Consider the following 16735-nt stretch of genomic DNA (forward strand, 5'->3'; position numbering starts at 1 on the left):
CCCTCAATCAGGCACCAACAGCCTTTGAATGAGGGAGTTCCACATAAGCCCACAGGTAACCCTGTACAGGTTGAATTATCATGCTCCCTTCCCGCTGCTGGATTAATACCAGCAGCAGCAGAAAGAACTCTGAGGAGGCATTACTTAATGCTTAATTACCCAAGGCATCAATTGGCAGCATGACAGGAAGTGGGTGGAGGCTGAAAGATAGTAGTCTCAATCTGTCATTCTGACCTCCTGATTAAATATGCTGTCATTGAACCCGCAAAGTTAAGGGCAATACATTCCATTCATCATTTTCATATTTCTCCCTTATATCCAGGCTGTTTTCACTCATCACAGTATTTCCTCCTTCAGTTGTCTGCTGAGAAAGTATAAGCAAAATTATATTAATACTGTCCTGCAACTAAATTAAAGGTATCCTGCTGCCTATAAATATATTTTGGGGAGAGAACTCACTACAAAAAAAATTATATCTTGTAGGTTTCAATCTGATCACCCTTTTATTGATGTGACAACTCTTAGTTATTGCCAATCAATCTCTCTCAGACTGAATATTAACTATTATAAGTGTTGAGGTTCATTTCTTCCATCTTTACTGCTTTTGAAGCGTTACAAACATTACGTTGTAAATTTTTTTTCTCCTCTCCTTTCTTCTATTTTATTTCCATTTTCTGTACCTGGTATGACACGGAATTCTTCCAATGAAATTCACCCCCTTCCTCCACAGTCCTTACACTGTTAATTTCAATCTTTCAATTTGACTAATGAAATACGCAGTTGCTTGCCCTGTTCACTCAGATTCAAGTTTCCATCTGATTGCGCCATCACAAACTAGACTTTCAGCAATTTGTTAGGGAAAAATTACAAATGCCTAAAAAAGTAAGGGCAAGTCTAACTTCAGGCAGAAGCCATGAGATGAAACCTTATTTCATCAACTTGTGGGCTACTGTTTTTGTCTCAATATGACAGGGCATAACAGTTTATTGTGCATTGCTATTAAAGTTTACAGATCAAGTCACCAATCCTAGGCTGTTATTTCCTGATTTAAACCTTGTTGGTCTTCAGGCTCTCTTTTAAAAAAAATGGTTCTCGCTTCTTCCTCTAACTTAAATCACTTAAGTTTGTTTAACATTGTGGCAGACATTCCAAAACTATATTTGAATATTCAATAAAGATTAAGCATGATCATGATCAAAATCATTTAAGTTCTCACCACATACAGTTGAAGATAAAATGGAAGTAGTTCTAAGAAAGATTGGTGATAGAGGGTGATTACCAATAGGTATCAGTGCTGACAGACAGAGATTAGGGTTGGCAATATCCAAGGAAATTGTGTGGAGCCCAGAAGGCATCTTTAATTCTGCCATTTCCTGACCAGGGACTAAGAAAGTGTTGGAAAATTAGAGCAAGCCTGTCTGGAGTAGTAGCTCCCTGCCATGAGGCCACTTCTATGCACATTTGCTTTCTTGGCAGGTAGTGCTGCCAACACCCATTCCACCTCTGGAACAAAAATGGCCCGAGAAGAGATAAACCCAACAAATTGGAACACTGGGCAGTGGCATGAAATCCATGCTTACCAACCTCTATGATCAACCCATATGACTAAAACTCCCCATGTGTTACCATAGCTTATGCTGCAAAAATAGAAACACCATGATTTAAATTTAATGGGTAAAGTGACTAAGTAACTTTCACTTAGCTTTACTGTTATTTCAATCCAGAAGATTAAAGATCAAAACTTCTGTTCAAATGTATATTGCCCATGTGTTTTTTTAAAATAAAGCAATGCATGTGACTTTACAGTTATTATGTCATCTCCATATTAACTTTTTTTAAGATTAGATTCCCTACAGTGTGGAAACAGGCCCTTCGGCCCAACAGTCCACACCGACCCTATGAAGAGTAATCCACCCAGACCCATTTCTCTCTGACTAATGCACCTAACACTATGGGCACATTTAGCATGGCCAATTCACCTGACCTGCACATCTTTGGACTGTGGGAGAAAACCAGAGCACTTGGAGGAAACCCACACAGACACAGGGAGAATGTGTAAACTCCAAACAGACAGTCACCCGAGGCTGGAATCGAACCTGGGACCCTGGTGCTACGAGGCAGCAGTACTAACCACTGAGCCACTGTGCCGCCTTGATAATCTATTTTGTTAGTCAGCACGACTGTTTGTTAGTGCTCCCACCATCCTTCAGATACTGTTCCCAACGTTCAGTTATACACTAATAACTTTCATCATTGTACGACACTGTGTTTTAATATCAATACACCTTAAAATGTTAACTTAATGGACAGTAGCTACTAGGATGACAACTTTGTACATTTGTAGTGATCACAAACAAATACTCAACAACCAAAACAATTTTGCAGTCTTTTTCTACATGACACTTGCTGAGCTATTAAGATACTTATGAAATATATGGCTTACAGACTGCCCATCTGTGAAAATGATCTAGTGACTTAATTGAAAACTTCATTCCAGGTTTCGGAAATTTGATATTTTAAAAAATTTACTTACATTGAAAGCAATAATTTGCAAATGGAAATACATAATAGTTCCAAGTTTCACAAAAATAAGAGCAAGAATGGTGAATAAAAATTTGACAATATATGTAAGTAAATATTTCTGAATTCAGAACCTACAATACACAAGCCTTATTTTAAGCAGCTTGAGCATACTTGTTATTTATTTATTGGTTTTGGATATAGTTTTGTGTATCAGTATTTTTGGTATTTTAATATTAAATTAAAAACAAAAACTTCCTCTAAAATAGCTGTTTCTTTTCTTCATTGTAGTTCCCATGTTGTGTGATGAAAAGTAGATACAAGCAACTATGGCAGTATACAAATATTTAATTGAACAGTCTCAGTTTAAGCTTGATTTCACTTTTTACTAACAAATGCTTCATTGATTACACATAAACACAGCTTTATTATGACATTTCTCCACAGATGTGCCTCCCTTTAAAAATAGATTCTTAAAGTTTTGATTATATCTAACAACAGCTTCACGAGGACAAGAACCATTTGAACTGGTGATGTCACCTCATTGTATTTACTCTTTGGACACACATTCAAGAACAGTATCCAGTGACTTTCTACTGGGCATGTATCTAGGATATGGCCGTATCTCCAGTTCTGTTTAATAGAGATTAAGCAGGGAGTTTTCTGGGGAAAAAGGTGCAAGAATTAAATTTCCAGAGCAATAAACATTCAACTGCTCAGATTTCTAACTACCTGCATTTGTTTGTATCCAAAATGTAAGTGTCACTGCTGGGCCAGAATTTATCATCCATCCTAACTGCAAGTCCAAGCCAGGTTTGAAACCATGCTCCATAAAAGGAAAGTATTTTCCACTAGAGCACTGAAACACAATTCAGTCCCTTTCAAAATTAAGTACCTAACCAGTTATCGCATTCTGTAGATAAAGACATTTTAAACATTGTCTGAAAACTCTAAAAGGCATTTAAAAAATGATCTTATGGAGCAGAATTTCTGCAGCAGCTAAATGTGAAAGCGTTAGAGCACTGATGAATGTAACATTTTGAAGTCCAGCATTAATGCTACATTTAAAAATGTACACCAGATATCCTCAATGCATAGTTATATGATTTCATTCTTAGTCAACATTTTAATTTGCACAAAGTAAATGCATTTTTACAAAATGTTTGAAAGTAATCATTAGTCAATTAGGAATACTTTTATTTTCCCTACACAGATAAGTGTTTTATGCAATGATGTGTTGCAAATTAACTAAAATCCTGTTTCAGCACCTGTCACTACATCCTCTCCTTGACAAAACACTCCATAGAGTAAAATTAGCAAGTATAAAAAGGAAAATGAAAAGGTTTAGGAAAATAATGACTGTATTAGTTAAATTATCCCATGCACAATTTAACTTGACCATGTCAGTTTAAAAATTACTTAGAGTACAGTCTAATCTCAAAATTATCTTCATTTTGCTGTCAAAGGAGTTGAAAGTTTCCTGTACTGAAAAATTACACCAAGTTTGAGAAAAGAAAGGAAACATAAAACTGGCTGAGTGATTAGTTTGCTTTTGAGAGCAGTTCTTGTTTACTTGCCTGATTTTCAATATGTATTCTAGTGGTTTCAAGATCTGAAAGATGTGTCCAAATTCAAAGCAATTGGTCAATCCACTTTATATATTCTTTTTCCAGACACTTACCAATTGTTTTGAAACTTTGCAGCTAAATTACAAAGGCCGGAAGGGCAGCAACTTGGATTTCTTGTGTATTCTGAATTAGATGATAGGAATAAGAGTACAGCACTTAACGCCTCAAGCATTTCCTGCAGCTCATAGCTGGGCCAGGGTGCTGAATATAATGGGCTGTGGCTTATCTCCTACTCAAATTGAGAAGTGGGTGTAGGAGGTTAAGAAATGGATAAGGGGAGAATAAAGCAATGTAGGGTTCCTGTTACCTATATGCTATCTAGTCACTGTGCTTGATAATAAGAGTACATAAGATGAAGAGTGAATCAAATATCAATATGGCACCATTTCACTCACCATTTAACTCATATGATGAATGCCTATTTAAATACAGCAAAGTAAGGAGTCTGGTATCTACAGATCCATAAAAATGAGAATAAAGAAATAGAGGACACTGTTTGAAACTAAAGAGTCGAACATTATTTAAAACAGAGAAAAGAAGAATTTTTTTCCTTTACAAAGGTTCATGAGTCTTAGGAACAGTCTTCCTAAAAAGGTGGTGGGAACAAAGACTTTGAACACTTCGAAGACAAAGGCAGATAGATTTTGTTAAATAAGGGGAGGCATGAAATGAAAAGTTCTGCTGGGACTGTGATCTAATTAAATAATGGAGTAGGCTTGAGTGTTCAAGTGACCTAGGCCTGATCTTAATTTGTATGTTCACATGTATTACCCCAGTGAGGCGCCTTCCGGATAGGAGGGGAGAATTTAAACTTTTCAGAAGAATATTCAAAAACCTTTGAAGCAAAGGTGCACTGTCCTGGGGAAAAGACTGATCAGATTTGAATATATATCACAAGTTTTAGATTAATTACAATATTACTAGGCCTAATTGTTCCTTAATTCCACTGATGCCACTATCAGCCATGCAACTCAGAACATAAGTAAAATACAATATGTCTCTCTATTTTACGTTTGCAAGTGATGTTTTGTTCACAGCCTCTACCAATAGAAAAACATACCTGCTATTATTTCCAAATCATGTAACTACCCGAACATTCTGATGTTTTAGTGAGAAGTCATTGTCATGTATGTGGTGGCAATCCATACATAATTTTAGAAATTGAGAAAAAAAGATTTGAGTGTAGAACTAAATTGGCTAGTGACAGCTTCCAATATTTTCCACATGGAAATATCCCATTAAATCTCCTTTTCACAGCAGAGAAGTGTCAACTACATCCTTTCCTCTTGTAATAAGAGCAAAACTTTTTAATTTCAAAGAAATACAACACATAGGAAAGTTTAAAAATAAGTATTTTGCATAAAATTTGAGTCATAAAATATCTTTGCAAGATGTGTACTTTTTCAAAAAGAAAGTGATCATTCAGTAACAGTGTTCACTCTAATCAGTTCCATTTGGTCAGTTCCTACACAGGTGTTGTGTACAGAAGCGTAAAATTGTGGAGGTCTCTTAATGGCATCCGTAAGCATTGTCGTCGGCTATTACTCTGTTATTTGTTCGTTCCCAAGGTAATGTTAATTCCCAGGGTGATGATGCTTCTCCAGGAGGTCATTTCTGTGATGAGTGCTGTTGCTATGATTGATTGGTGCTGATCCATTTGTTGCTTTTTTTTCCCCTGGGGAATGGTGAACTTCTGGGACTGATAGTCATTTTGTACTCTGCGCAGGTGGTGAAATAACCTCATTCTGATCTGAGAGAATTCTCTATTTATATCTAGATGTCCATGGTTTTGAAAACATGTCAGGTTGTTCATGTTCACCATATATAATTGAGGTTACAACTGCAGTTCAGAAGCCCCATGTTGCCATTTGAGTTGACTGTTGTTGAGTATTAATGTTTGCCCTCTGGTGGCCTCTTCAATGCTGAGCTCTTGCACTGAATTGCATCTCAAAGTCAAACTTGGCTCTCGGTCATTTCACCTTGATTTTGTCATTCATGCCTACTTTATGAAGGAGCTGAATTCTTCACTCGTAGCTTGAGGGTCACTGTCACTCGTCACAATGTCCACAATACTGTAATGGCTGAACTGTGTTTTCAGGCATCTAATTCTCACTGATAATTGGTATCAGCTGGTCCGATTCCTAGTGGTCATGATAGTAGATGATAATAACAGGATAATAATTTCTTGCAAAAGTGAAGACATCTACTCCAAACTTCAGCCACGTTCTGTTTGGGATGTCATGTACAATAAGCAGCTTTTCTGCTTGCTTAGAACCATGTAGTACAGAAGAGACGGTTTGGCCCATCAAGTCTAGACCAACAAGCGTAGCATTTCTACAAGTGATGCACTGGCTGATGTGGTTCTTATTTCATTGTTTATGATAGGCTAGTGGAGCAGTTTTTTTTGCCTTCCTCAAATTAGATTCAATTCCTCAATGGCTTGCATAGATGTGCTTCGGTATCTCTTTTCTCATTTCCTTTAGGATAATATTATTTCCTTTGTACAAGATGACACCCTGGACTAATAGTTCATCTCTGTATACCAATAATCTCTTAATAGCATTGGCGAGTCCTTGATGATTTCAGGCCATTCTTTTATCCTGAAGAAGAGCTCATGCCCGAAACGCCGATTCTCCTGCTCCTTGGATGCTGACTAACCTGCTGCGCTTTTCCAGCAACACATTTTCAGCTCTGATCTAAAACATCTGCAGTCCTCACTTTCTCCATTCTTTTATCACTACTACCTGCAGCACTTGTAAGGTTGCATATTATTGCACCATTTGCATTAATTTTGTCTTTCAGGTTCAACATATCTGCGGAGTCGATGACTTCCAGAGCATTGCTTCATGTTGAATCTGGAAGATTACACATCGTATTTTAGCACCTTCAAGTTTCTTCAGTATCACTCTCAACAGAATGTCAGCAACATTCAGCCGTACCCCTGCCTGTGTGTCATGTTCAAATGGTGTTTTGTGATTAAAGTAATATTCTTTGCAGCAGATAGAAGCAGCATGAGGAAGATGCTTTGAAGTGGCTTGTAGTCAGATTCCACTGTTACTTTGTCTCTCCTAAACAGGTTATTGGTTAAAACGCTTACAAGCAAAGACAAAAGCCAGACACACTGAGTGTAGTGTCATTCAGTTTGCATTAAAGTCTGAGACACCAATGCAGCATCTTGTTCTTGCTGCATATAGGTTGCTGGCATCACATTGCAAGGTGACTTCATCATTGACATCGCAGACCTCAACACTAACATTATTCTTAGTTTTTTTGATTCTCTTCTTCTGTGCCACAGTACCACTGCACATCCTTGGCAGTGACCTTGGGATGAGGATCATAATCTGATGACAACTTAGGCAAGAACTTTGTCTCAGTTCACAATCCAACAAGTCATTGTACTGCTTTTAGACCTATTGGTTGCTGCATCTCAGCTACAGTTCTCACATTGTCAGGAGCTGGACAATGTCTTTTTGCTGTTGTGTATGATACAATTGAATATATTTGAAGCCATATGATTGTATCTTTCTCTTGCTTAACTTCAGGCTCAACTGGCAACCTCTCTGCAGTCCCTCTAGATTCTGATCATGATCTGTGGTTGGGCTCTTCCATTGTGTTTCCACGTCAATGGAGTAGCAGATAAGCCACAAATAGCTTCCAGTCCAGGGAGATCACTATCTTGTGTTGTGTTGTGGAAATAGCTAAGTGAATTTGCAGCCATTTGCTTCTTCCTAATGGCAATTAGAATACAGTTAGAAAACGTTTGCTTTGCGTAATTTGCTAATAACTATCCTTCAGATTGATACAAGTAAACATCTAAATCTTGGCAAATTGTGGAAATATTCCTCCAATTGCTGGCATTCGAGATGTTGAGATATTAAGCTTTATGGAGATCCTTTAGATCTATGTATATTCTCATTTTCCAGGCTTGTTCCACTGTTACCATGCAGCTAATCCAGACTGGTGAAGTTGCCACTTTTTCCAGCTCTTCTATGTTATCTTTCTGACTGGACTTGAGGACAACTGGTATTCTACTTGGTAAATGCTGCATTGGTCTCATACTCTCATTCACCGCATTACATTCATCAGGAATGCATTCAAGATCTGTAAAAATATATATCCAATCTTCTCCGATCAGTTCACAGTCAATAACTTCTGCAGTCATCATTGCAACAGTCACAAACCACGTATCAACTTTAGATCCAAAGTGTTTTACGTTGTAAAGTGATTTGTCAGATTTGTTGACTGACATCTCCAGCACCTTTAAAGGCTTGTTTCATCTCTTTCTGGCTATGCACTTATGTGTAAAGTGTTTCAGCTTCCTGCAATTAGTATGTTCTCCCATTAATATGCTCCAGCTGGTGATTGACAAGCTCAGAGCTTCTGTACATGTTGATAACTTTAGGGGCAGTTTTCTCCTCTTTCAGATGTGCTCTCACCGCAGGATTCCTTGTGCTTAAGACAAATCTGTCTCTGATGAGATCTTTCATTTGCCCAAACTTTTAGCATTCAGCTAGCTGCAGCAGCATGCTCATATATTGGTTAATAGTCTCCCTCTCCCCTTGAACACAGACGTTGAACAAATAATGCAGATAAATAACATTACAATGGGTTTTAAATTGTATCTTCTAAGCTTGTAAAATCTCTTACTGGCTTTTCTGCTCCTTAGGGAGGTCAAAATACAGCTTCTGGCATTCTTTTCTCCAATATGGAAAGCAGGATTGCAACTCTTAGATGTTCATGTTTATTTTAAAATGAATTCTGTTGTTATTTTGTAGTTTTGCCACTGTCTCACATCTCCTTTCATTTCCACAGCAGCAAGGAATGAAAAATGGACAACCTATTTTGACTCACCTGAGTTGCGAACTTTTTTTCTTATTTATTCCTTCTTGTTTCTTTCAGCAGTTGGCTCTATTCAACTCCAGAAATCCACTTATTTTCAACTGCAACTCTGACACCATGGGAGTTGGTAAGTTCAGTTTTCTGGATGACTGGTTTGTGATACAAAGCGATGCTAACAACACCAATGCAATTCATGTACCAGCTGAGGTCACTGCATTCTCAACCTCGCCCTTCGCCTTAGGAGTGGTGACCTTCCAGTTAATTCCACCACCAGTCATCACCCTTTAATGAGAGAGTAGCCTGTGGTACTCTGAGACCATGGTAACTTTTCACCAGTGTTTAAAGTGAAGCATATTTAATGGTTCTCTTAGGCTGCAGATAAATGCACTTACAACAGAGGTAGATGTCATGTGACTATGTCAAGTCAGTGTACACTAGGATTCTAATTGCATTTCTCCAAACAATATACTTGATGACATATTTTATTCTTTACCAGAATATTAGTTATGAAATATTGGGGAAAACGTACTTTGGTTAGAATCTGAGGTAAGAAACAAAGGATGTTCCTACAGTGGATGTGCTGCTGCCCGAAGAAGGAAAAAAAACACAAAATAAGCAAAGGAATCAAAAAAAATGAGCATGTCAACAATTTATGACCATAACTTTGTGTTCCATTTTGTTTCCTTTTCTTTTTGTGTTTTTTTTCTTTTCTCAGCCAGCAGCACACTCACTCTAGCAATATCTTTCTTACCCCATTTCTAATTCCCTTGGTCCTGGAGCACCAACTTCCACCTTTATCACAGACATTCCATTGTCCGTATCCCATCCAACCCTTCTTCAAAACCTATTATATCTTAACTGTTCCTGGTTCTGATGCAAGGTCACACTCATGAAATGTTAACTCTGTCTGTCTCTCTATATAGACTCTGCCTGCTAAATTTTCCATCATTTTCTAAATTACTTCAGATTTCCAGCATGTGCAGTATTCTGCTTTTTTGGTAGAAAAATATAATGCTCCATGAACAAGCAAAGTGTAACATTTTATTTCAGCTGTAGATTATCATAGTTACTTTTATTATAGCACTGAGTTATAATAAATTAGATAGAAAAAGGTTACTGAATTATTCATTATTAGTAGATAATGGGGACTTCAAGGCTTCCTGAGTGTGTCTATTTGTATGGTTCACAGGTGGGCATTTGAGAGCAAATTTTAATATCTTCACAACATTGAAGCATTATAGAGTTCCTAAACCTTTCCCCAATAGCTAATTTGATGCCTCCACTGCCTCGAATTTATTTTACTGTTTGTCAAACATATTGTGCTTGAGGAAATTTCCTGCCACGAACTTCCTGTGTTAACCACCAATTAACCTCCTCTGATAAAAGCAAAATACTGCAGAAATACTGCTGAAAATCTGAAATAAAACCTGAAAATGCTGGAGAAACTCAGCAGGTTTGGTAGTATCTACAAAGAAAGAGAAAGAATTTATGTTTCAAGTCCAATATGACTTCCTCAGTACTAATCGTCCATTCTGAAGAATCATACCAGTTTTGAAACATTCACTCAGTTTTTTTCCCCACAGATGCTGCCAAATCTGAGTTTCTCCAGCATTTTCTATTTTTGTTATTATTAATTTCACCCCTCACCCTCGTCACTGTTTCGGGAGAACTAGACCTTTTGTTACAATCGAGATAGGAGGAGGGCACTCTCCCTCTCTAGTACCATCATGGCACAGGCCACAATGTTAACATTTTCCCCAGTTCCAATGTGGCCAATCATATGCTTTCTCTGTATTAAATTTAGAATAAAATGATCCATTGACCAGCTTTCTTTAATAAACACACAATTATTGATTTATTGTAAAACAAACTTGTTCCACAAAGATGCAAAACGGGTTAACACAGTTTATAACGTAAATGTTTAGCCCTCTAAATAATCTCACACAGACATACATCAGATTTACTGAAAAGGAAAACACAACTTTCTCTCTGCACAAACTCTGGAGAAAAAAATTATTTTCACCAATAATGGTTACTTTGTAAAAGAAAATAAGGTTAGATGTGGATGTCCAGGTGGCTGCCAATCAGGCATTCTGCACACAGGTCACTTGACAAGTGCAAATATCTCTGGGGTCTTGGCAGATACAAATTGTTCAGGAAACAGAGTATCAAGAAATCTTTCATCGTCCTCTTGAAGAATGAATCAGGTTTTACACTGGAATCATAAGGGGGGTTCAGAAAGTGGAGGGAGATAAGGACATTCTTTCCTTAATAGGCTTTTTTCTCCCAAATGAAAAACCAAACAAATCTCCTAGCAAAACACTGTACAGACAAAATGCAGGCAGATGGTTTCTAAAAAGTGAGCAAGCAATTAACTAAATGTGATTTCCCAGGATGTCTTTTTCAAAAAAAATTCAAATATACTTTCATTGAATCTTTTAAAATATAATCCAAGTGTCACCTCAGAACTTGAAATAAATCAATTGTAATCCTTCAAAATTCAAACCTCAAAAATATGAGGCCTTCATTGCACTTTCAAAACCTCATTCTTTTTAGTTGTGATCTGAGTTTTTGACCTAATATCCTCTTTTGTACCAAAACCTCTTACATCTACCTCTATAATGCTGTTCCTTTCTAGTTCATCTCAGCTCAAATGCTGAAATCCTTATCCATGATTTTGTCACGTCTACACTCAGGTACTCTGATGACTGACGAGCAGACTTTACACCTTGAATGCTGTGTAAACATGAGTTCATCTAAAATACAATGCACATAATATAATGTGCACCAAGTTCCATTCACCCAACACTTTGTACTCTGATTGCCCAACATCCCTGGACCTGGCAATACCTTTGACTTTAAAAGCAGCATTACAATCATTCTGGTTCTCATTGGAAAATCCCTCTTTGGCAGCTCCACAATCCTCCAAAGATCTCTGCACTCCACCAACTTCAGTCTCTTGCCCAATCCTGATTTACATTGTACCAACATTGGCATCTGTGCCTTTACCTTCCCAGGCCATGATATTTGGAATTTTCTCAATAAATCTGTCTTTCCCTCTCTCCTTTAAGATGTGCTTTAAAATCCACTGGTGGCCCGGTGGCTCACTGGTTAGCACTGTTGCCTCATAGTGCCAGGGACCCAAGTTCGATTCCAGCCTTGGGTGACTGTCTCTGTGGAATTTGCACATTCTCCCAGTGTCTGCATGGGTTTCCTCCGGATGCTCATGTTTCCTCCCACAGTCCAAAGATGTGCAGGTTAGGAGATTTGGCCATGCTAAATGGCTCATTGTTCAGGGATGTGTAGGTTAGGTGCATTAGTGATGGGAAACGTACAGTTATAGGGTAGGGGAATGGGTCTGCATGGGATACTCTTTGGAGGGTTAGTGTGGACTTGTTAGGCCAAATGGCCTGTTTCCATACTGTAAAGATTCTGTGACTCCATGATCAATCTTTTAGTCACCTTTCTTGACATCCCAAAGGACCATAAGATGTGGAAGCAGAAATAAGCCATTCAGCCTGCTTCATCATTCAATGAGATCACAGATGATCTGATAGTGCCCAATTCCATTTTCTTGCCTTATTCCCATTTCCCTTGATTCTCTGCATGACTAAAGATCCACCTCAACATCGAATACGTTTAATGATTCATTGTCTACAGCACTAATGCAGTGAAGAATTACACTGATTGACTACCTTCACGGAAGAGATTTCTCCTCACATGTCTTAATTGGGTGACCATCCACTCTGAGGTTATGCCCTGTTGTCCTCCTACAAAGGGAAACAACCTTTCCACATCTACTTTGTCAAGCCCTCTGAGAATCATCTTTGTTTTGGTAAGGTCACCCTCTCATTCTTCTAAACTCCACTGTGTACAGTCACAACCTACTCAACCTCTCCTCAGAAGAAATCTGTCCTTATCTGAACAATCTGAAAATTGTTCACAAAAGTCTGGGTGTGGCCTGATTAGTGTCCTGAATAGTTTTCACAACATCTGTTTTTACACTCCATTCCCTTTCTTAGAAAGGCCAACAGTCCTTTTGCCTTCCCTACAATCCACTGAATGTGAATGCTAGCTTTTTCTGATTTATGTAGGAGGATCCCTGTGTGCCCCTGCTGCAGCTTTTCCTGTTTAAATAATATTTACCTCCCATATTTGCAGAAGGTCCATAAACTCACATTTTTCCACATGGTTGTGTGTCAACATTTGTTTCATAATGCTCCAGTCATTTTGGGTCATTTTAACTACTCCAAAGGCATTACGTAAATACAATGAAGTGGGAAGGGAGAAATAAGCAACAAAGCTAAGCAGTTTATGTTACCAAAATGTGTCATCATGATGAGGTACCAATAACACAGCAGTGCAGTAAAATTTGTATTATTTGGCACTATACCAATTGGCTGGGGCAGGGACATCATTATAAGCCCTGGTGGTCCCTGACAAAACAGAGTGACTCTGCTTCCACCCCAAACACAATGGGCTCTGATTACTGGAGCCAAATATATTCTCTGTCCTGGGCCCTGCCAGCTGGAATTCTCTAGTAACCAGAATTTCTGCACTTTTTTAAAAAAAGCCCAATACTTTTATTGTCACTTTTGAGTAACTACCCATGAAACTGACACTTGATCTTCAATTAAAAACTAACGGCTTCAATAGTAACCATGATCAGAAATAACTAGAACAGTAGCATTGATTGTGCCAACATACCATGCTCAGTTATTGCTTACCAACAGGGAACTCAGTGTTAAACGCCATTTTTGATTTACTAACACCACCTGTTATTGCTGCATGCTGGATAATACTATTTCCTGTATAACTGGAGGCTGAATTATAAATTGCATACCCATTCTCTTAGCTGCAGTACGAAATGGATCTCAGCTGGCAACAACTGAGTGATTTTTATTCCCAAAAAGAAAATCTTATGGAAACACCAGTTAAAACACTTTAATGAAAACCAATGCTCAACCACATTACAAACAGTCTGACATGTAAAGCTTTGGATTGGCAGCATAAGACTTATAATTCCCTGCTGCTAGTTCTTAATCTGATGCTATTAAGGAATGCAGTTCTGAAGGACATGGGAAATATTGGTAGCTCTGTTGGCCTGAGCCTTTCATGCATTTCCTGGTAAGCAGATTACAGCAGCACTGATTGATGAATGTGCAAAATTATAATAGAAGTGAATGATGATTCTGAGATTTGCAAAAACTCAAGAACAATCAGTGAAACATTCAACATGCTAAAAATGAAAAAAATTGATCTCCATGGCAAAACTGAAGCATTCTCAGAACAACTAGTCAGAGGGACAGTTGTTCACAGGTTTGATAGGATAATTTATTTCTTCACTTACTTTTATTTGCAATATAGAATACATTCCTTACTTAACCATGTGTCTTAACTTCATGACTGTGTTTTCCTTGTAGAATAGGTGAAGCCATTAAGACCACATGCCTTTAGAAGAAAGCATTAGTTCTAAAATTCGAAGAGATCAATTATATTTGCATTAACTAATAAAAGTAGTGAGTGTGTGTTAAATTGCAACTAGGGAGAATGACGATCCAAATAAATCAAACCACACAGTGCCAAACAGTGATGGAATGCAGAATTGAATACAAGTGTTGACGGTTTGAATATGAAAGTGACATTTACCTTCGGAATGCATGATACAGCCGTCGACTCAGACAGCCTGGGATATGTGTATGAACTATATGCATGTCCAGTGGGATGTGTTGACTTAAATGCACTGGCAGCATATGGCACACTTGGTTCCTGCAGTCCAGATCCTGATTTTGATCTCTGTCTCATAGTTGGTTGAGGACTTGTCTGTGTGACATAAGATGACTTTGGTCGTTTGTCCAAATCTTCCCTTTGGTGTTCTGGATCCCAATCTTTCTCTTTGTATTCCAATTTTTCCCTGGGAATTTCTCTTTGAGCAGTTCTAGAAGGTGTACTTTGTAGGTGTCTCCTGTGAATTGGTGGGGAGCTTTGAGCTCTTGGGGAGTCCCTGTTTGCCACAATGTGGTCTGTTGACCTAATTTTTGACACCAAATATGCATAATAGTCTGGTGGCAATCTACCAAGATCTGCCTTGTGTACACTGTCTTCTAAGTAATATGTTTCTACAGACCGAACTCTGTTAGGATCCTGGCCATTTTGTTGAGCAGCTTTGATATATCTGTGGTGTCTGTCCCATTCTTCTGTATGATTGCTCTGTTCTTTGCATTTCCCTGTTGTAAAATCTTTTGACGATTCAATATCATGTGACTGTCTGAGATAATAATGGCCATAGCCATTTTCTTCTGGACTGTATAGGCTATGGTTGGAACTTTTCTGTGGTGGAGCAGGAGGACTCTCCCGACGTAGAGAGTTTGAGCGAGTCACAGAAATATCATTGAACTCCTCCAATAGGCCATTTAAAGAGGTGTCTTTCCATGCTCTGTTTCCTCTGACTATAGTCTGTAACAAAAAATAAACCAGTTATTATTGACAGAGGATAAATCGTGCTTGATATCAGAATATGATAGTGCTTTAATGTATTCTGTTTAGAACAATCTTTATGCTTCTCTAAGAGAAAAGGTTTGTAAATAATTAAAATTGCTCTCCCCATATTATTTTAAAATGTGGCACCTGCTGTTGGTTGTGCTGATCCATTTGTGTTGCATGATCTGGCTGTTTTATCCACCTACTCCTTCCCATTTGGTCTCAAATATTTCACTAAGAACCGCCAATGCAGTGGTAAATGAGACTCAGTTCTGATCAACCAGGATGGGGTTTGAGTAAAGGGCAAACATGGAAGGTCAGGAACTCACTGGATGTAATTTTTTTTTTAAAAGAAGTGTAGTGATGGACCTCTCTCCAAACTGACATTGTTCTTTTCTCCCTTTGGTCCCTGAAATCTGGTCTAGAATTAAAAAGCGCAAATGCTGAAAATGTGAAGTTAAAATAAAAACAAAATTTCTGGAAATAAATAACACATCAGACATCAGCTCCTGCATTGTATTTCTAGCATTTTCTGTTCCTATATAATATCCCATCTGTCAAAAATTTTCTGTAGGATCATATGAATGAAACATTCAAAATGATCTTGAAGGTAATTCAGTTACTAAATAATTTTTGCTAGGTAATTTTTTAAACGTTAAGAAAGTAATCTCTTCAGTTATTTATCCTTCTTAATTTCAATTTTTAGATTACTCCTTATTACAGTAGAAAATGACCAAATTAGAATTACATGGGAAGAATACCACACCCCTCGCCAGATTATGCTGAAACCAACCAACCATTCACAGCTTAAAATGTCAAATTTCAATATGAGGGCAGCACTAATTTTTCTCAATACCATTTGCATTTAAGAAAATTTTTACAAAGTGCTATATTCACTAGACATAGAAATGTACACAAACTTATTTTTGGCTCAATTTGTCAACAAGAATAAAATGCCCATTAGCCATTCTTCAAATGTAGATGCAGAGCACACACGAATCAGTTTCTAAACAGCCCTGTAAAACAACAGAATGCATTTTCATTTAAGACTTCTATTGCACATTTACTTGATTCTTGCACTCAGTCCAGGGTTTTCAAATTCATGTTACTGCATAAAATCGTGTGATTAGAATGCTGTAGTAATAGCCCTTTGGTATCTTGTCTTCAAAAGATACAAAATGCCTTGACCCATGTTGGGAGAAAAGCTGTCGAGATGATCTGCAGGTCAGGCAGTGTCCAAGTAGCAGGAGAATTGATGTTTCGGGCAT

General features: G+C 37.8%; 1 protein-coding gene across 14 annotated transcripts in view; it reads right to left on the reverse strand.

The window, feature by feature from the left end:
• The window catches only part of LOC140483308 (serine/threonine-protein kinase PAK 5-like), a 203182-nt gene that overhangs the window by 29695 nt on the left and 156752 nt on the right, over positions 1–16735 (reverse strand). For all 14 annotated transcript variants that reach the window (XM_072581495.1, XM_072581488.1, XM_072581483.1 and 11 more), the window contains one exon: positions 14637–15443. In XM_072581495.1, the coding sequence (XP_072437596.1) occupies positions 14637–15443 (807 nt within the window). The remainder of the gene's footprint in view (positions 1–14636; positions 15444–16735) is intronic.

The sequence above is a fragment of the Chiloscyllium punctatum genome, chromosome 11 (assembly GCF_047496795.1).
Source record: "Chiloscyllium punctatum isolate Juve2018m chromosome 11, sChiPun1.3, whole genome shotgun sequence".
Taxonomy (NCBI): Eukaryota; Metazoa; Chordata; class Chondrichthyes; order Orectolobiformes; family Hemiscylliidae; genus Chiloscyllium; species Chiloscyllium punctatum.